General features: G+C 32.1%; 1 protein-coding gene and 2 long non-coding RNA genes across 4 annotated transcripts; 2 read left to right on the top strand and 1 right to left on the bottom strand.

The window, feature by feature from the left end:
- Positions 1-2877: 2877 nt before the first annotated feature.
- Positions 2878-6978, top strand: LOC134236106 (uncharacterized). 2 transcript variants are annotated; one of them, XM_062718288.1, is made up of 4 exons: positions 2878-3088; positions 3177-3235; positions 3526-3660; positions 6314-6978. In XM_062718288.1, the coding sequence occupies exons 1-4, from the start codon at positions 3009-3011 to the stop codon at positions 6646-6648; spliced, it is 609 nt and encodes a 202-aa protein (XP_062574272.1). In that variant the 5' UTR covers positions 2878-3008; the 3' UTR covers positions 6649-6978. The 2 variants fall into 2 exon arrangements, with proteins under 2 accessions (XP_062574272.1, XP_062574271.1); XM_062718287.1 differs by having other exon boundaries at positions 3171-3235.
- LOC134236108 (uncharacterized) lies at positions 5532-6178 on the top strand. The gene is made up of 3 exons (XR_009985540.1): positions 5532-5615; positions 5698-5762; positions 6041-6178. It is a non-coding gene; the product is annotated as an uncharacterized LOC134236108 (long non-coding RNA).
- A 1273-nt stretch (positions 6979-8251) lies between the features above and the next one.
- LOC134236105 (uncharacterized) lies at positions 8252-9279 on the bottom strand. Its single transcript, XR_009985539.1, has 3 exons — positions 9197-9279; positions 8521-8636; positions 8252-8435 (listed from the first exon to the last, which is right to left on the bottom strand). It is a non-coding gene; the product is annotated as an uncharacterized LOC134236105 (long non-coding RNA).
- Positions 9280-19111: the final 9832 nt, after the last annotated feature.

Here is a 19111-nt window from a genome sequence, read left to right as displayed (position 1 = left end):
AGATATTATTCGGTTAGAAAATTTGTTTTTTAAATTTTCATTAGTCAAGTATATAACAATTAAAATATACAAGTACGTAAATTGAAAAGCAATTTTCTTAAAGTAAGAGAACAAGAAATCTCTGCATAAACTATGATATTTTAGTGTTTAACTTATTTAAGCTGATTTGTTGTATTTGGAATTATCACTGGTCTGCATGTACGTTTGTAAAGTGTTTAAATTACTATTTAAACACCGTATCGCGGTTACCTCGACTATGCTGTAATATTATTTTGATTGTTTGTTTGTATTTGTGTAACGTCTCTCACTACGAGGGCTGTTCAATAAATAATGTCCTGAACTGTATGACATACAATATAGATATCATATGAAAATAAAATTGGCTTTCTCTCATGATTTAATCTTTACTGAATTTATAACAGTTCATGTGACCACTTTTCATCACATAGTTTCCTTGTGAGAAGCTGGGAAACAAGGGCTTTTCGAGACACTGCATTATAAATGAATGGTAAAAAATCGGTAAACTAGAGTGAAAATAAAAGCGTAAACTTAGCTGCTGTAAAACTTGTTAAAAATCCTAAAGAAATATTCACTGAATTACGTGACATTTACAGCAACCAATACCTGTTTTATAGACAAATGAGCAGGTTGATTTCAATGATAAAAAATTATATAATGGGCATCAAAAATGGGTACCGTCCTTGCCAACAAAACATTATAACACTTATGTACTAGTTTGCCAAATTTCAACAAAAATACTTGATGATGTATGATTGACTTTAAGACAAATATCAAATTTGATAGACATCACATCGGGGGTAGTTTACACTGTTTTCAAGAAAAGTTCGACGGTAAAAAAGCTTAGTACTCAAAGGTCACCCTATATTTTGAAAATTGAGTGAAAACGACAGCGTGTATGAATGTCTTAAGAATTATTTTAAAATATCAGTAATTGGAGTTATCCACGTTTTTTTGATATTCAAACAGATAACGGAACTTGAATCTATTGCTTAAAATCCTCAAAACAAAATCTACCATAAGATGTGCTTGACAAAAACAGGGAAGGTCTGGCGAGAGCAAAGAATTGCACGAGCACAAAGACAGATTTATATGCAATGTTCTTAAGTATTAGTGGTATTGTTGTTTAAAGTCTTATTCGGGGAGACAGTTTAATTTCTGGATGATTCTAGAAAACAATTTTTTTGCAAAAAAATCAAAAGGTTTATTAGAGGAAGGACCCAGAATCAGGAATCCACTGCATTAAATTTCTTCATGACAGCGTCCAAACCCGCACGCCCTGAAGAGTCAAGGGGTTTTCAGGATACACAGGTAGTTATTATTTTTTCACATTAACAATATTCACCAGATCTTTGACCTTTTGACTTATTTCTATTTCTAAATAAAACACCTTTGATTATGTTGAAACAAGTCCAGGAAATCATTGGATCTGCCATTTTCCAGTATACCAAGGGTCATACCCAAAAATGAGTTCTAAAATCAATCAGAAATTTGATAAAAAAGGTTACAGACATGTGTTGTAATTAAAAGAGATTAATAAGTAAAATAATGAAGACAAAATCATTGAAAAGCGTCTTTTGCTTCTTTCCGAGCACCGAGGACATTATTTATTGAACAGCCCTCGTATTATTAAGACGACGCCACTCGCTGGTGGAAGTCCACAAATTTAGTTCCATAATCGCCATCAGAGCCATTATGCAGTGAAGTAAACTATTTAAAACAGAAAAAAAATATTTTATTACATTAACTTCCAACGTTATTAGAATTCTTCTTGTGTTTATAAATACAGGTAAAATGTATTAAAAAAGCAATATTTAATGTGCTTTTTGCGATACGATTAGCCGGTTAATCAATCAGGAATGTTCTGCCGTTAACCAGCTGGCAAATCTTGATCCAATTGCTATCTTTTAGGAAAAAAAGCCAAAAAAACCCCATTAAACTTGAAACATTTACAAACAAATTATTTGATTTTCTAGGATATATCGATCAATCACTTCTATTTTCAGACATATTTTAAGAAAAATAAATATTTTAGAATCCACACTTCTTCCAGCAACTATGAGACAGACACATCGGAAAATATTCAAAGGAATGACCAAACAGAAAAGAAAACACGACGTAATGACGATAAGCCTCAAAGAATCAGGTTCTGGTACAGATATTTTATCATTCAGATAATTTTCTATTAATTTTTAATTTTACTTTACTCTTATATTTGTATGTTAACCTATTAAATATTCATTTAAGTAGTCTAGATAAGATTCTCTTTGCCGTTTTTTTTAACATGCATTTACGGGCATATTGAGCTGATGCTGTGCAAAATTTTGGTAAAGTTACATGTTTTCCACGTCAAAACGTGACAATGGCAAACTTTTTATAGAATTATCAGAGGGCATTGATTATTGAAAGGAATCATCTCACGTACATGTATCCTCGATGATTCATTCTTTAAATTGACTTTTGAACAGGTTACTTTTTCATGCAAAATATCTTTTTGATTGAGGCTTAAAATAATCATTGAATACAAATCATGTTCAATGGCACACAATCATTTACGCCCGAAGCATAAGTATTAAAGTTGGATTTTGCTTAAGCGGAAAGTCATAGACCAATGTGAACTGTATTTTGAGGATTTTACTTTGTTGTGAAAATAAATTATTTCGATGATTCAAATAGAATGATACTAAGCATTTTAAAGTGAAGTGTATGATTTTTATTGTATGATAGAATGTAAAGTATTGTGGGGAAAAAAATGAAAATTTGCACAGGGCCATTGAAATGTAATGTGTTTTAAAAGAGTTTCTGATTATTATTAAGGTAAATACTCTTCAATATTGAAGCAACTTTTTTTTATTTTTAACCTTAAATTTTTATAAAACCTTTTCCTATTATATAATTAGTATTCTACTTCCTAGTTTTGATCTAATAACCCTATTTATTGATTCATTAACATGTCAAGTTCATCCTTCTACAACTAATAAAACTGTATAATGCAGACGGATGCAACGCTTATAATCTTATTTCTGTACAGAGTCCAAGGAAATGAACCTGGAAAAACAATTGAACAAAGGTATGTAAAACCGATATCAATTTCATATTCTTGTGTAAGAATCTTAAAAAAATATGTGAGTGACTTTATTTGTGTGTTTAAGCAACAGTGTAAACGTGACCTGTGGGGATGACAGTGTTTGGAATACAACTCTTAGAAAATGTACCGGTAAGAATCAAACACATGAGAGCTTTTGTTTCAACAGTTCAGTTTCAAGTGATTCCGCTTTTAAAACATATGAACTGGTCAAAGTTTACTAAATAAAGGCTTTTCATACTATTATACTAGAAAGTGCTTACTTCCCTGTTTTAGTTTCACGATCATATTTCAGTTGAAAGTGCTTTTCATTACTAATTCATCTTTTTCAATCAAATTATATAGTGTTGCATTTGCTTATCTAAAACAGATATTATATCAAAATTATGACTGTAACATACTGTGTGACATTTAATCTCCAGAATGTAACCCTGGCTTTGTTGGACGGAATTGTTCCCTTATGTGTCAGTATCCCCAGTACGGCTACGTATGCAGCAAGCGGTGTGAGAATTGTAGTATTGAATCATGTGACCACAGAACAGGCTGTCCAGAATCAGGTAAAGAAAAACGAAGTAAGAAAACTCACTATAACACACTTGAAAATATGTCTGTAAAATATATAAATCATACATTTTGGTGGTATAATTGACTTTTACTGACAAGTATTAAGTATTACTTTTAAATGATTATTTTTTATCTTCAAGATAAAACATCTCTTCTTTCTACTGTAAGTCAGTCACAGTTAGAAATGACTACATTGAATACACAGAGTACAGACAAGGATTCTATAATATCGAACGTTACAGAATCATACCAGACAAGGAAACAAAGCAGTAATGAATTAAACAGGAAACTTAGAATTTCAGTTACATCGATCGGTATGACAATGACAATTTTTTTTATAGAATTATCAGAGGGCATTGATTATTGAAAGGAATCATCTCACGTACATGTATCCTCGATGGTTCATTTTTTAAATTGACTTTTGAACAGGTTACTTTTTCATGCAAAATATCTTTTTAATTGAGACTTAAAATAATCATTGAATACAAATCATGTTCAATGGCTCCCAATTATTAACGCACGAAGCATAAGTATTCAAGTTTAACTTTGCTTAAGCGGAAAGTTCTAGAGCAATGTGAACTGTATTTTGAGGATTTTACTTTGTTTTGAAAATAAATTATTTCGATGATTCAAATAGAATGATACTAAGCATTTTAAAGTGAAATATATGATTTTTATTGTATGATAGAATGTAAAGTATTGTGGGGAAAAAATGAAAATTTGCACAGGGCAATTGAAATGTAATGTGTTTTAAAAGAGTTTCTGATTATATTATCGCAACAAAGTGCAAATTTATAAACAGTCGCTTATTTCTATGGTTAAAATATCTGGTCTCAGGATCATGTAGCAGACTTAGACTTTTTTTTTCAAATATTTAATCGTCTGTAAACTGTCTGTTAATTATTTAACGCATCTCTTATTTTGCAGATTACAAAAATTTTTGTAAAGCAATATTATACATTTATTGACTGAGTTCGATGGCAATATGCGTTTTGTCGAGGGTTGACAAAACGCATTTTGCCCTCGAACTCAGTCAATAAATAATTTGTTATACCTTTCATTTTACTATTTTTTTTTTACCAACATGTATGTTTTACTGTCTTCCGTGAAGTGACCTCAGGACAGTCATTTTTGAACACTAACGAATGCAAATGAGATTAAGCTCCACCCATTCTGTGAGGTAAGTGGTCCAACATCCATCGACCGGTCCAACATCTCACTTAGCGGACAAACATCGATTTTTTATGCCCGCTCAGCAAAACATTAGAAATTTTACACTTTTTTCGTATAGATTTGAATAGAAATAAATTTGTAAATTAAGGTATGACAATAAAAAATATTTTAATTTTTGTCTATTTGACTTAATCAAACTTCTAGTACAACATGAATATATTAAATTAAGGTACTTCATGATCCAGGGCCCTTATCCTAAAATACGAACATAGACGACCAAAGTACCTATCATGCTACATCGTAACGGTAATTTGCAAGCTCTGTTTTCCCGCTGAGTTTTTCTAAAGATTTTGGATACATTGAGAAAAAGCTGTTGTTACAGTTCGCAAATTATAAATAAATATTCAAATATACACATTAAAACAATTTTTGGTTTGAATGGGAAATCAGCCGTGCTTTATAGCTTTCTTGTTTCAAATAAAAGAGACAATGGTGGAGAAAAAAAGCACATTCCTATTAAGGTAACTAATCTTAAATATCGAAGAAACTTTTTAAAATTTTTTTTTAACCTTGTATTTTTAAAATATCTTTTCCTATTTTGAATTAGCATTCTACATGTACTTTCTAGTTTTAATCTAATAACACTATTAACTGATTCGTTAGCATGTCAAGTTCATCCTTCTACAACTCATATAATGCAGTTGGGTGCAACGCATATAATCGTATTTCTGTACAGAGTCCAAGGAAATGAACCTGGAAAAACAATTGAACAAAGGTATGTAAAACCGATATCAATTTCATATTCTTTTGTAAGAATCTTAAAAAGATATGCGAGTGACTTTATTTGTGTGTTTAAGCAACAGTGTAAACATGACCTGTGGGGATGACAGTGTTTGGAATACAACTCTTAGAAAATGTACCGGTAAGATTTGTTTTCACAGTTCAGTTTCAAGTGATTCCGCTTTTAAAACATATGAACTGCTCAAAGCTTACTTAATAAAGGATTTTCATACTAAATATGCTAGAAAGTGCATAATTCCATGTATTAGTTTCACGATCATGTTTCATTTGAAAGTGCTTTTCAGTACTAATCCATATTTTTCAAGCATATTATGGATTTGTGCTGCATTTTCTGATCTAAAACAGATATTATATCAATACATTATGACCGTACCATACTATGTGACATTTAATCTCCAGAATGTAACCCTGGCTTTGTTGGACGGAATTGTTCCACATTGTGTCATTATCCTCAGTAGGGCTACTTATGCAGCAAGCGGTGTGAGAATTGTGGTATTGAATCATGTGACCACAGAACAGGCTGTCCAGAATCAGCTAAAAAATGTAAAAGTTAAACTCACTAAAACAGACTTAATTAAGCTTAATTGAAACATGTATATCAAATAAATCAATCATTTTTATGGTATATTGTTACTTATTACCTTTTTATGGTAATTATTTTTTATCTTCAAGAAAAAACATCATTTCTTTTTACTGTGAGTCAGTCACAGTGGGAAATGACTACAGTGACTACACAGAGTACAGACAAGAATTCTATAACGCCAAACGTTACAGAATCATACCAGACAAGGAAACAAAGCAGTAATGAATTGAACAGGAAACTTAGAATTTCAGTTACAACGCTTGGTACGACTTGTGCAGTACTTTATATGGTGTATTTTGGTTGGATTCTACGTGATAAATTTAACACCAGGAACAATTTAATAACGACCAACGATTTATCTGATGTTGCAGATGCTTATCAAAACATGTTAGGTTCAGACATAGTAACAATAACATTCGAATGAAAATCAAAACAGATAAATTCAGACGCTACTAAACTTACTAGGATATGCTGTATACATTCCTTATTTTACGCTTGTAATTAATATCTTTGAGACATACATACATGTAACATCAAATCGTGGGAGATTATTCTTTGTGAGTGGACGGTTGATCTAAATATGTTGAATGGATATCAGACCATAAAATGGGAGTTTTTATTTAGTTTTATTTTATGAGTTGAAGAATAATACAAAGACATATGGTATATATGTTGAGTACACGGCTAGACTTTTACCGACGATGCTAGACTCCTTGATAATAATTTTTATGCGGATGTGTCTTTGTGAATCAGTAGAGGTTCTTTTATTATGATAGATAATCGCTCAACTGAAAAAAAAAGTCATATTGAATTGAATTTTTTACAGCCCAAGTAGTAGGCTGTCGTTTACCGGTAGTCTTACCTGGGATTATGTAATTAATTTTATTTTTAATTTTTAGTAAATATAACACCTTGAAAAACGCCAGTTTCTTTGTGGAATATGACGGGTCAGATATGATAGTACCAACACCGCACGTAACGTCTAGGGACTCTGGTGTGGATGGGAACCAGTCTAATATTATAACAGCATAAAGACTCCATGTACTTTATACATATATTTCATACTTTACCTAAACTTCCATCTTTCCTTTGCTCCAAAACCTAATATTTTTCAATTTATGATAATGGCAATATAAATACTGTGAAATCACTACGTTTCGTGGGGTCTGATTTTCGTTGTTTTATAGGCATGGAGAGACCCTCAAAATTATGACACACCACTAGATTAAAATTTCATGTACATTACAACAAAACATTTTCCTAACCAAAATTTGACGAAAATATACTATTTTACAGTAATAAGCCAATAGACATCGCTCAAATTTTTAAAAACAATTTTGAAATAACAAATGGAAGATCAATTGTTTTTTTTTTGTTTTATTGGAGTTCTGTACATGATAAATCAAACTGTAGTAAAAACCCCGTTCAATCATTATAAGAGGTCCGCCAACATTTGCACTTAGATTTTTGAAAAGGATTTAAAATTTAGATATATTTACTTTGTTGCACTGAGGGATCTATTTCTTGCTAGCACCTACAGCGCTGTAGAATTCGAACCCGTGACATAAGAATAACCACATAAAGTACATTTGAACTAGAGTACATCAAATCTATTACCAAAGGTCATTGTGATCACAATCAGAATAAATCAAATCAAAGTTTACAAATTGTCACTATAGTGTAATACTGATCAATTCAGTCAATCAATTTTTACAATGCATTCAGTATAATCGAATAGAGTTTTTTTCCTATCGAGTTATCTTAATAGTTTACAAAATTTTATTACATACATGTAAGGTATTGTTTTGGAAGAGCGCTTGCTCAGCAGTGGACAGATACATGTAGATAGGATTAGATTGAAGCTCGGATCGTGACAAACATGTGTCAATTAAAATACATGTACACAGTAATTGTTCTTCTTCACTCACATGTAACGCTCAACACTTTTACGTGAAAAGTAAATGTCTTTTGGAATTGAACTGAAAAACTTATGTTCTATATAAATGTATAAATACATCTTAAGGCATTCAAATTGTCTTTAAAATTTCGGAGTAATGAAGTCAATAAGGACCTTATTATTTTCAAGATAGTTTTTTTATCAGCACAATAATGCTTCTCTCAAATAAGTTTTTTTGTTTTCATTTCTTCCAATTGCAAGTGAGGAATCATTGGCTTTTAACGCTTCTTGTTCATGGATGTTCCTCGGTGAACCTAAAATTATTCAATTTTTTTTTCCAATTTATAGTTAAAACAAACAGTAAAAAAAATTTGAATTATGATTCAATCATTTTCTGACCTTCACGTCTTCTCTTTATAAGGCATTTAATCACAATAATAAGAATGATGCCTACTTCTGCTACACACATACAGGGTATTATAATTATAACATAAACTGGAAATGGAAGGTTCGATCTGGAAATGCAAAAAAAGATTTAAACCACTGAATGTGCTTGTAAAACGATGATGCCTTCTATCACAGGTCATTACTAGCTAAGGTTAAAATTCCCTGTCCCAATGAATATACCAGTGATATATGAAAGCCCTGCATTAATTTTTACTACATTATCAACGGTATTATTAAGGTAAGTAAAATTTTTAATATAAAGGTCATGAGGTCGGAAATGTTGGTAAACGAGAAAAGTTCTTGTCACAAGCTATACATATGCATGTGAAATACAAAATCCTTATCACAAACAGTTGCAAGGTTATGACGAAGATAAATGTTTTTCAAAGCTAAGTTAAATTTCAAAGTCAAACTTCACAGGTCACAAATGCGGTACGCCAAGAAAAGCTTTGCCTCAATTGTTAATTCTGGCCAATATTTTTTAAAAGTAGGCCATTCTCCATGACCATTTGTTAATAAATTTTGGTCTCCAAGGGTATTAGGTCATGTCAGAAAAATAAACAAATGAAATACAAGTACAAAAGCCCCACCACTAACCAACCTTTCAGCTTAATGACATAAAACTCACTCGTCATGTATTCCCTTTGTTGTCTTAGAAGTTTTGTCTCCTAGTATATTTATTGTGGTGATACCGTGTGAATCCAAACTGCTGAAAATAATCCAAATTAAAACAAATATATGAATTAGTTTTTACATATTTTTGGAATTGTAAGTTGTTCAAGTGTCACTCTTAACCTATAAGAATCAAGTAAGGAATTTCAGTAAGTTTTTTTTATAAATTAAAAAATGATCAGAAATATCATGATATTTGACAACAAGAATCCTATTATAGAAACATTTAGAAAAAAATCAATTCAGTTTCATAAAAGAAAGTACCTATAGGAAAGACAATTTTCTAGGAACCTGCATGTCAAAGCTCTTTTGATACAATAGTTTACAAGTTATCAAAGACCTATATATAATAAACAAATTCTAAGTATTTAAGTTTAATGTTTTATTCGAGTTGGCAGGTATTGTCCACAGTGGTCTACACAACAGTGGGGCAGCCGGCAAAATGGCATACCCCCAACATCAACATAAGTTGTGCCCTCCCTGACGGAAAAGTAGCACGCTGGGTTGACCTCAATCGTGCTACGGACACATTTCAACACAAATTGTCTTTTAATTATATTATTTTGCTTTAGATTTACATTATATAAGATATAATTTTCAAAGTCAACATCACATATATCAACATCAACCATCACATATATCAACATCAACCACAAAAAGTCAACAAAATCAACAGTTCAATGGTTAAATTGAAGGTGACGATTTCGCCAATACGACCACTGTGAAGTATAGTCTACTGTCTTTCCCCGAACTCCTTGAAATCATGGATAAATCGCCAAGTTGACACCTGTCACGCATGGTATTCGGTCAGAGATCATTCCAAAGGTCCTAGAATACGGAAATAGCGGGCAATTCTGATCAGCACCGTCAGTCTCCTTCAACGAAATCTCTAATACCTGAAAAGACAAAAACAAAACCCCACAGCAGAAAAAGATTCTCAATAACATTTCCATAACTTTAATAAATTGGCTATACCTAACCCATGTAAAACAATGTAAACGTAAATTAAACAAACAAAAGGAGAAAGAGTATATACTTAACACCTAGCTCAAGGGTTGAGGTGGGAGGGTATTTCATAATACAGAAAAATAAATCGGATACTTTCATCACCCACCTTTCACTTTCATTGATGCATAGAAAAGGGGAGATAACCCGTAAACCTTGTAACTACGTACTGACACTGCATGGATGGATAAATAAATTCCGGCTTATCTCATTTATTCAATTTTTCACAAAAAGGAGGTGAATGATGACATATAATTAAAGGATATAGAGCTTTGATAACGACGCATATTGTGAGATGAACTCAAATATGCGGTATTATCAAAGACCTATATATAATAAACAAATTCTAAGTATTTAAGTTTAATGTTTTATTCGAGTTGGCAGGTATTGTCCACAGTGGTCTACACAACAGTGGGGCAGCCGGCAAAATGGCATACCCCCAACATCAACATAAGTTGTGCCCTCCCTGACGGGAAAAGTAGCACGCTGGGTTGACCTCAATCGTGCTACGGACACATTTCAACACAAATTGTCTTTTAATTATATTATTTTGCTTTAGATTTACATTATATAAGATATAATTTTCAAAGTCAACATCACATATATCAACATCAACCATCACATATATCAACATCAACCACAAAAAGTCAACAAAATCAACAGTTCAATGGTTAAATTGAAGGTGACGATTTCGCCACATGGGCACCGTAGGTGCCCACCGCCACCTGGTGGGGGTAGGCAACTTCAATTTAACCACCCACCATGGACTCCTAGCCTACTCAAAACCCTCAGCAACCCATCCATCGTGAACATCACTCTCTCTCATTTCCAACCCACTGTAGATTTATGCTGCATTAAAATAAATCTGGTTACCCTTCAAATTAATCGTGCCTTACCCCCTCCCCCCTTTCCCTGATTTTATATCTTTCGAAGTTGTACTGCTTTGGGTCTCTATTTCTATTACTAATATCCAGCTATTTTACTCAGTCAGAAAGAAAGAACTAACTGGACTAATGTAAGAAAATAAAGTAGAAAATATGCCTTATCTAGATTTATCCCCCCTTTTTTTATTTATTGGTTTATTCATTTGAATTTTATTTCTTATTCATTTTTAGGTCATTTGAAAGAAAAATTTGTAATATACTTTCCTGCAAAGATTAAAAACAAGATGAATGAGATGAGCAGCTATACTCTCTACCCCCCCCCCCCCCCCCCCCCCTTCAGCATGATTATGTTGTTCCTGTATTGTAGACAATAATTTTAAGTGTTCACATTCCCACTCTGTCAAGTGCAGAACATGTTTTGTGATATTTTGTAATGTATCTTGCCAGTTCTGAAGAAATGAGCTTATCTAAGTACTACTTATTTTTTAAACCAAGCTCTTCCGAAGACCATGTAAAATTGATTAAATCTTGTATATACTATTTACCTTTGAAGCCAAGAAACACAGTAGGGTACTTTGTATTTACCCCTAAGCATTTGTTAATGTAGATGGACTGCACAAGACATGTAAGGCACATATGACTAAAACCTTTATTCTAAATCCCTTTCCAGCTAATACTCTATCAAATAGGCATGATTTAACTACACCTTAAGCTTCCTACTTTGGGAATTTTGGGGAGGGACCCGCCCCCCTTTCCTCCTGCAAAAATATGCTGTGGAATGGGTTATTAAAAATATAGACTTCAAAATTCTTTTTAAGGCTGTAAAAAATAGCTTTATGATAGAGAGCATGAAAATTAATATGCTAAGTTAGTGTAAACCTATCCTTTCTATAATACCCTAAAATGCTGTCGAAGTTTATCTAATCTTAGCACTATGAAACGTTAACTCCTACTCACTTGTGGATTTGTATTTGTATCCCCTAGCTAACCTGTATTTTACTCCAGCATGCTAGAGGTTCACGACGAGATACTTTTGAGTTGGCTCCGAGGTACATAAGGAGCGTAGGGACGTTAACCGAGGCTCTTATACATGTAGGAGTAACCTGTATTTGTACCCATTAGCTGATGCATGGATGTAAACTACATGTACATAAATTATGCAATTATTCACCGACTAATGCATCTTAATCCCATATGAGATTAATGTGTAAACAGAAAATAATTCAGCTAACTGCTAACATGAGTGATAAACACATACCATATTACATGCGAATGGCAACTGGGTTTGAACTGATATTTTCAATGAAGAAATGCCCCTAAGATATGCATATGTGTAAGCTAACAGTAAGCGCCTACTATTAAAAAGAAAATATTGTAGGAAATGGATCAGATTATAATCTAGCCTGTGGTACAATATGTATCTAACCCCCCCCCCCCCCCCCCCCCCCGAATTTGTATCTCTATGCTGTTAGGAAATCTCGCCTTATGCGGTTCTTTCATCTTATTTATTTATTTATTTTTAAATCTTATAATTCCACATGAATAAAACCAGTTACCTAAACAATTTATCCTTTATGAGTTTAAAATCTGTGAATATAGAATTTTAACTGAAGCAAGTTTTATCTGTGTGAAAATAGCAAATCTTTTGTATCTAATAACTTAGAGACACAGCAAAAACCAACACTGACAAAAATTGAAGCCCCATTTTAAACCTTATACTGGAAGTCTCATTATAACCCTCTTTATTTTATTTATTTGTTGATTTATTTATTATTATGACCATTCATACAGCATATGCCATAAGGAAAATACATAGAAAGACCAGCACTGCGAACCTTATTCAAATGAGCCTGCATTGACTTTAGCACCTAAAGAACTCTGTAATTTGTCCCTCATCCCTTTGCGAAACTGAATTACTTGATTAAAACTGGTAAAAGTTCAGGGACTTGAAGTTGCATTTCCTATTTTGAGGTTCACTTTCCCTGAGGAGAAAGATAACTCAAAGGAATAAATGTTAATTTACTAATAATTTTGACAAGATTAGCCTATAAATTATTTATTTTATAGTCTTTTATTTGTAGAATTATATTTAAACACCTAAAGATTTTCTTCTTGTATAAGTCTTAAAGAACATTGTCAGGAAATAAAAGCCCGTGCTGAAATTAATCTCTGTGTGAATTATCGACATTTGTGAAATAGTCTATATAATAAATTTAGTAAAATAAGTTTACCTGATTTTTCATGTTAACTTAAGATGGTACAAAACTTTTCATTTACTAAACACAACTATATAAAATACAAGGCCTTTATGCAGTTAAGGGGTGAGAAGTCATTAAATGTATGTGTCTTTATTGTGTTATCATGATATCATAAAACCTACTTAAATAAGGTACAGGCCCTGTTAGAAAAATTCATAATTATGTTCATATACACTGAAGACGGCTTCCAAATGAACAAACAGCCTGACCTTCATTTATTTCCTTTATTTATAACTTTAACCAAACCAACGAAAATGTCAACACAGAATTTATATGTGAAACAAGCCTTTGACCCCCTCTTACTTAATCTGAACACTTATATATACATATATTAACTAGCAAAATAATAGCTAGACTTGCTAGATAATAGATATCTACATGTACTTAATTAAAATAAAATTCGGGGAATCCTATCTATATCAGCTAGTGAACCATTGAGGCCCTAAATTACTATGCACACATTGTTATTGTTTTGGTTGAGTCTGAAGTTGTCCTCCTTGTCAAGCCCCCTAAGAGAAGAGATATCCGAATAGATGAGGATGCTGCTGGTCCTAATATAACTATTAATATGTATTTGTATTATTTGACAGACAATGTACAATACAATTTGGGTGCATAGAACCTATGCCCCCAGCTTTTACAGCCTGAATTGTTCATTGCAATGCTTCCATCCAACTGAATTTTTTTTTTTTTACTCAAAATCTATTTAGTCATCATTCGTATTTACTTACCTTGAGTTTTGTCATAGCATGTGTACATGTACAACTGTAAATATGTATAAACAAATACACATCTTATTTCATGTTAAATTCATATACATAAAAATGCATAAATTGTAATATAACATTCAAAAGCACCACAATTTGTTCTTTATTTTACTTCGAATTATTTTATTTCACAATTGATTACTGCCTTTGTTGCAATTCCATACCTTTCATGCCTCTCTTTGGACCATTGTTAAAGTTGAATGGCCTTGATTGAAAATTTATATCCTTTAATTAGAGTTCTGTTCCTATGTGAATCAGGGTAAATAACATTTCTAAAGACATGATACAATAGCTTTATCAAAGTTTAATTAACTCTCAATCTGTATGTTTTCTATTTATTCACTGTTTCAAGGAAAAGGTTTTTTTTTTTTTTTTTTTTTTTTAAATGTCACAAAATATTTTGAATAAACTGATAAATACAGCAAGCCCAAAGTTACAAAACCATACTCATATTGTAAGAATTATAACTATGTATATTCCCATTTCTAAACCCCCTAAAGATAGGCCAAGGGACCTACATGTAAGTATCTAAATATAGGCTACCATGTGTACGGATGTTTGACTAATGACCTTGAATAACATGGACCGAATAAAGTTGAAGTTCAAACCTATTTTTAGATTAGCTCATTTTATTTAAATAATATTTCACTAAGTACGCTTTTCTTCATTCAAAATATACTGATGAAGTTGGCTATTATTACCATACTTGTATATCTTGTACCATGTGCCAGTGTTTAAAGTATGGACGGGAGGCAAATCCATCTGTTTAAATCCAATGAAATATTTGCCATCGAGCAATATCAATGTTGATAAGATAATCCATGTTAATTCTTTGACTGAAACTTAACTTTAAAAACTGGAAATTATGATAAAATATTTCATAATACAGAAAAATAAATCGGATACTTTCATCACCCACCTTTCACTTTCATTGATGCATAGAAAAGGGGAGATAACCCGTAAACCTAGTGACTACGTACTGACACTGCATGGATGGATAAATAAATTCCGGCTTATCTCATTTATTCGATTTTTTCACAAAAAGGAGGTGAATGATGACATATAATTACAGGATATAGAGCTTTGATAACGACGCATATTGTGAGATGAACTCAAATATGCGGTATTATTTTAAAACTGGACTTTTCAGATTTGCATTTTGTATTACATGTATGCAATTTTAATCAAATGGCTTAAACTACAAAATACAAACTTACATGCATTAGTTTAACTAGTGCTGTATTCAGTAAAATTGTAAAATAGATATTCCATTTTGGTTAATTAATACACATTTATAAAATTATTTCCAATTAAGATAACGATTTCATTTTATTTTTTGTCTAAGAAATAGTGACAAATTTTATTATTCTGTATTTCAAAGTGATAACAATATGATTGAAAAACAGAAACAAAACAAAACGCACAATAATTTTTCAAACCATGTTAATTACAAACAAACTCTTTGATTGATAATTTTTTTTCAAATATTACTTATGCGTTATCAAAATAATTTCTTTGGTTTATAGTTTATTTTCATCATCTTACATGTCAAGGGATTAAGCATTTAGGTTTCAATATTCAGAACACAAACATATATTGCTGTTAACACTTCTAGATTGTTCTTAATGGTTACCTCATATGCGCTTCCGGGTAACAATTTTATCTATATCAAAATATAGACAGAATAACAAAGATACATGTATCTTCAATAAACATTTAAACATTACTCTAACAATCTACCAAATCGATATGTTTTTTTCTGAAAATTGAAGACCCCAATAAAAAAAAGACTCTGAAATTAGAAGTAAAAATGGAAACGGATACAAAGGAATTCTGTTCGTTGGTTAGCCCGATATATAATATTTCTACACCACCCCCACCCCAGGGGACAGTTTTCTTTATCAGTTTATAAAAATGTATTCAATTTTAAATTTTCCAGACCGAACAAGCTTGTTGATATGCATTGTAGCAATATATATCATATGAGTGATAGAATTCTAATAAAAATAATTAATGTAAATGTAACAAAACATGTGAAAACCCCCTTTCAAATGGACCTTGCCAATTCTTAAAGGTACTTGGACACAGATTTGAAGTTAATATTTTCTGTATAATATCACGACTTGTATATTTTAATTATTGCATTTCACACAAATATTAATTAAAAATCTTATTTCATTTAAAAGTTATTAAAACTTCAAATTTTTTGGCGGGTTTGATTGACACATCCTTGCACTTTCACAAATTTTAACTTTATTCTTAATCTTTAGGAAAAGTGTCACTCTTGTTTATTGATTAAAAACTTTAATCCAGAAAAATAATTTTATTCAGAGTAGAAATGTTAGAAAGCAAAACTCCTTCACAAGTATCGTCATTCCGAGCTAAGTGTTGTGTACAGAGTTTAGCAAATCGATCACACTCGTGTTATGCACACAATTTTTGTAAATAGGACTCGAGCTCTGTTATTGTTGATGTTTAAGATTTACTGGGTGCGTTCAATCGTCAAAGTCTGCTCACCACAACTGCACGGACTGACAATATATTGTGTGTTTGTTTTGCTTTCGAACATGTCTACTCTGAATTTTCTGGATTATAGTATTAATATTTTTCATTTATACACAACAAGATTGCCACTTTTCCTAAGTATCGAGAATAAAATCAAAATTTGTGAAAGTACAAGGATGTGTCAATGAAACCCACCAAAAAGTTTTAATTACTTTTAAATGAGATAAGATTTTTAATTAATTTTTGTGTGAAATGCTATTAAAATATATAAGTCGTAATATTATAGAGAAAATATTAACTTCAAATCTGTGTCCAAGTACCTTTAAAGCTAGGCTCACCAATCAATGTACATCATTAAGCTAAAGCTTACCAATACTCACATTTGTAGACGTTCGTGGATCTGTAGTGATTCGGGCATGACGGTGTTCCATTCACACATGAACGTCCATAATTATTTTCGAGTCGAAGAACATGGAAATTGAACTTTGGACAGAACTGGCCTAAATTATTTTTTCAGACATTCAACAGGTCGAGACCACTACTATATATGGAATGCTATTTTCAACACGTGACGATATCTTCGTCATACTCGTTCGCCAATCATTTGAATGAGTCACAAAGCATGACACTCTACTACGTATTAACGATTCAATGGCGACACGTGGTTTTTGTATGTTTACTGCATAATATTCACTTCGTCACCGGAAAAACCGTAAAGCTTCTTTATCACTTTATAAGCCCGACATTGAAAGATTACATTCCCAAGACATTGCTCCATGCTCACATTTAATATTGGAGTTGTTTTAGAAGATTAATAGTTGCTTTGAAAATTCGTATAATGTGCAAACATTTTGATGTTTGCATGTACATTAAAAACTTTTTGATATTATTTAGGGGTTAAAAAATACTAGCGCACCTTCTACTGCTGTCTAAAGCTATGTGCACGTATATCATGAGAAAAAATCTTCCTTTTATGTCATATTTCCCGCTAAAGTAAGGTTTTCTTTTTGTAGCATTAACTGCGCTGCGTAAAGCAGATAATTCATTCTTCTATATTTGAAAGACTGTTATTCGTAAAGCTTACTTCTATCAATTTAAATCAAACCTGTCATTACTCGTTTTGTAGCACATATTTCAAACAGTCTTTGGTTACTTGGATCCAGAAGACAGTGATACTGGAACTGATCTGGAGACGTACAGTTCTGAGGGATGTTGTAGCACCGTTTTTTGTCCGATGCTTTCGTCCATTCCTCCAATGATCGCGGACAGTCATTAATGAATACAATGGTGCTGATAGAGTGTTCACATATGGTTAGATTCAATCTAAAAAAAGAAATCAGATTAAAAATCTGAAAAGAATTGCATGAAGAAAATTTTGCTACACATTTGTAACCCGGGTCTTTTTCTCGGGATTCTCATTAAGATTACAGAAATAATTAAAGTTTCCAAAAAATAACGGATCTATTTTACATTTCTTTACTTCTTAGCATTTATGTTTCCCTATAAACATGAAAATCTCAACCAAAATTTAAACAAGAGGCCCTGGGGCCACATCGCTTACATAAGTTCATCGGCTGAGAATAAGCCCATATCAGATCAGAACTAAAAGTTTACTGAGGTGGGGGGGGGGGGTGAATCTTTTCTATTTGAGAATACCCTCATATCAATACAGCATATGACTTTGCTGTTCTTTGGTTCATTTTGAACATTTTGTTCCTACATATTATTTCGTTATTAAATTGAATTTGATTCCCCATTTTTTCCCTCCCTACCCCAAAGGGCCATGATTTAAACAAATTTAAATCTTCAATATATGAGGATGCATATGCTTACATTCCAATATGACTAATAATAGCTTTTCTGTTCTTGGGATTTTTCTCTTTATTTCTTCATGTTAAACCTTGATCCATCATTGTGGCCCCACCCTTCCCTCGGGTTATGATTCGAACAAATTTAATTCTACACTTCTTGAGAATGCTTCCATATAAATACTAGTATCAATAATCATGGTTTTGCTAATCTTTAGAAGATTTTTTAATATATTATAATGTAAATCTTGGATCCCCCATTGTGGCCCCACCCTATCCCTGGGCTTTATATATTTAACAAACTTGAACCTACACTTCATGAGGATGATTCCATATAAATATCACTAATCAAGGCTTTGAAGTACTTGAGAAGATTTTAAAAGATGTCCCTATATATTCTTACATAAAACCTTGATCGGCCATTTTTGCTCCACCCTACCCCCCCCCCCCCCGGGGGGTCACGATTTGAACTTGAATCCACACTACCTGAGGATGATTTCACATGAGTTTCAACTTTCCTGTCTTAATGGTTCTTGAGAAGAAGATATTTCCTATATATTCCTATGTAAAATTTGATCGGCCATTGTGGCCCAACCCTACCCCTGGGGTCATGCTTAGAACAAACTTGAATTTACACTCCCTGA

Source organism: Saccostrea cucullata, unplaced genomic scaffold, assembly GCF_032062105.1.
Source record: "Saccostrea cucullata isolate Sc308-1 unplaced genomic scaffold, CSIRO_AGI_Scuc_v1 ctg3752, whole genome shotgun sequence".
Classification (NCBI taxonomy): Eukaryota; Metazoa; Mollusca; class Bivalvia; order Ostreida; family Ostreidae; genus Saccostrea; species Saccostrea cuccullata.
The sequence above is the reverse complement of the archived record's forward strand: the minus strand, read 5'-3'. Positions and strand labels throughout refer to the sequence as shown.

Excerpts from the sequence above, each read along its gene's own strand:
- LOC134236106 (XM_062718287.1), top strand. The coding sequence starts at position 3,009 with ATGCAGACGGATGCAACGCTTATAATCTTATTTCTGTACAGAGTCCAA. Across the intron at positions 3,236-3,525 it reads AACTCTTAGAAAATGTACCG|AATGTAACCCTGGCTTTGTT; the intron begins GTAAGAATCAAA and ends TTTAATCTCCAG. Across the intron at positions 3,661-6,313 it reads AACAGGCTGTCCAGAATCAG|AAAAAACATCATTTCTTTTT; the intron begins GTAAAGAAAAAC and ends TTTATCTTCAAG.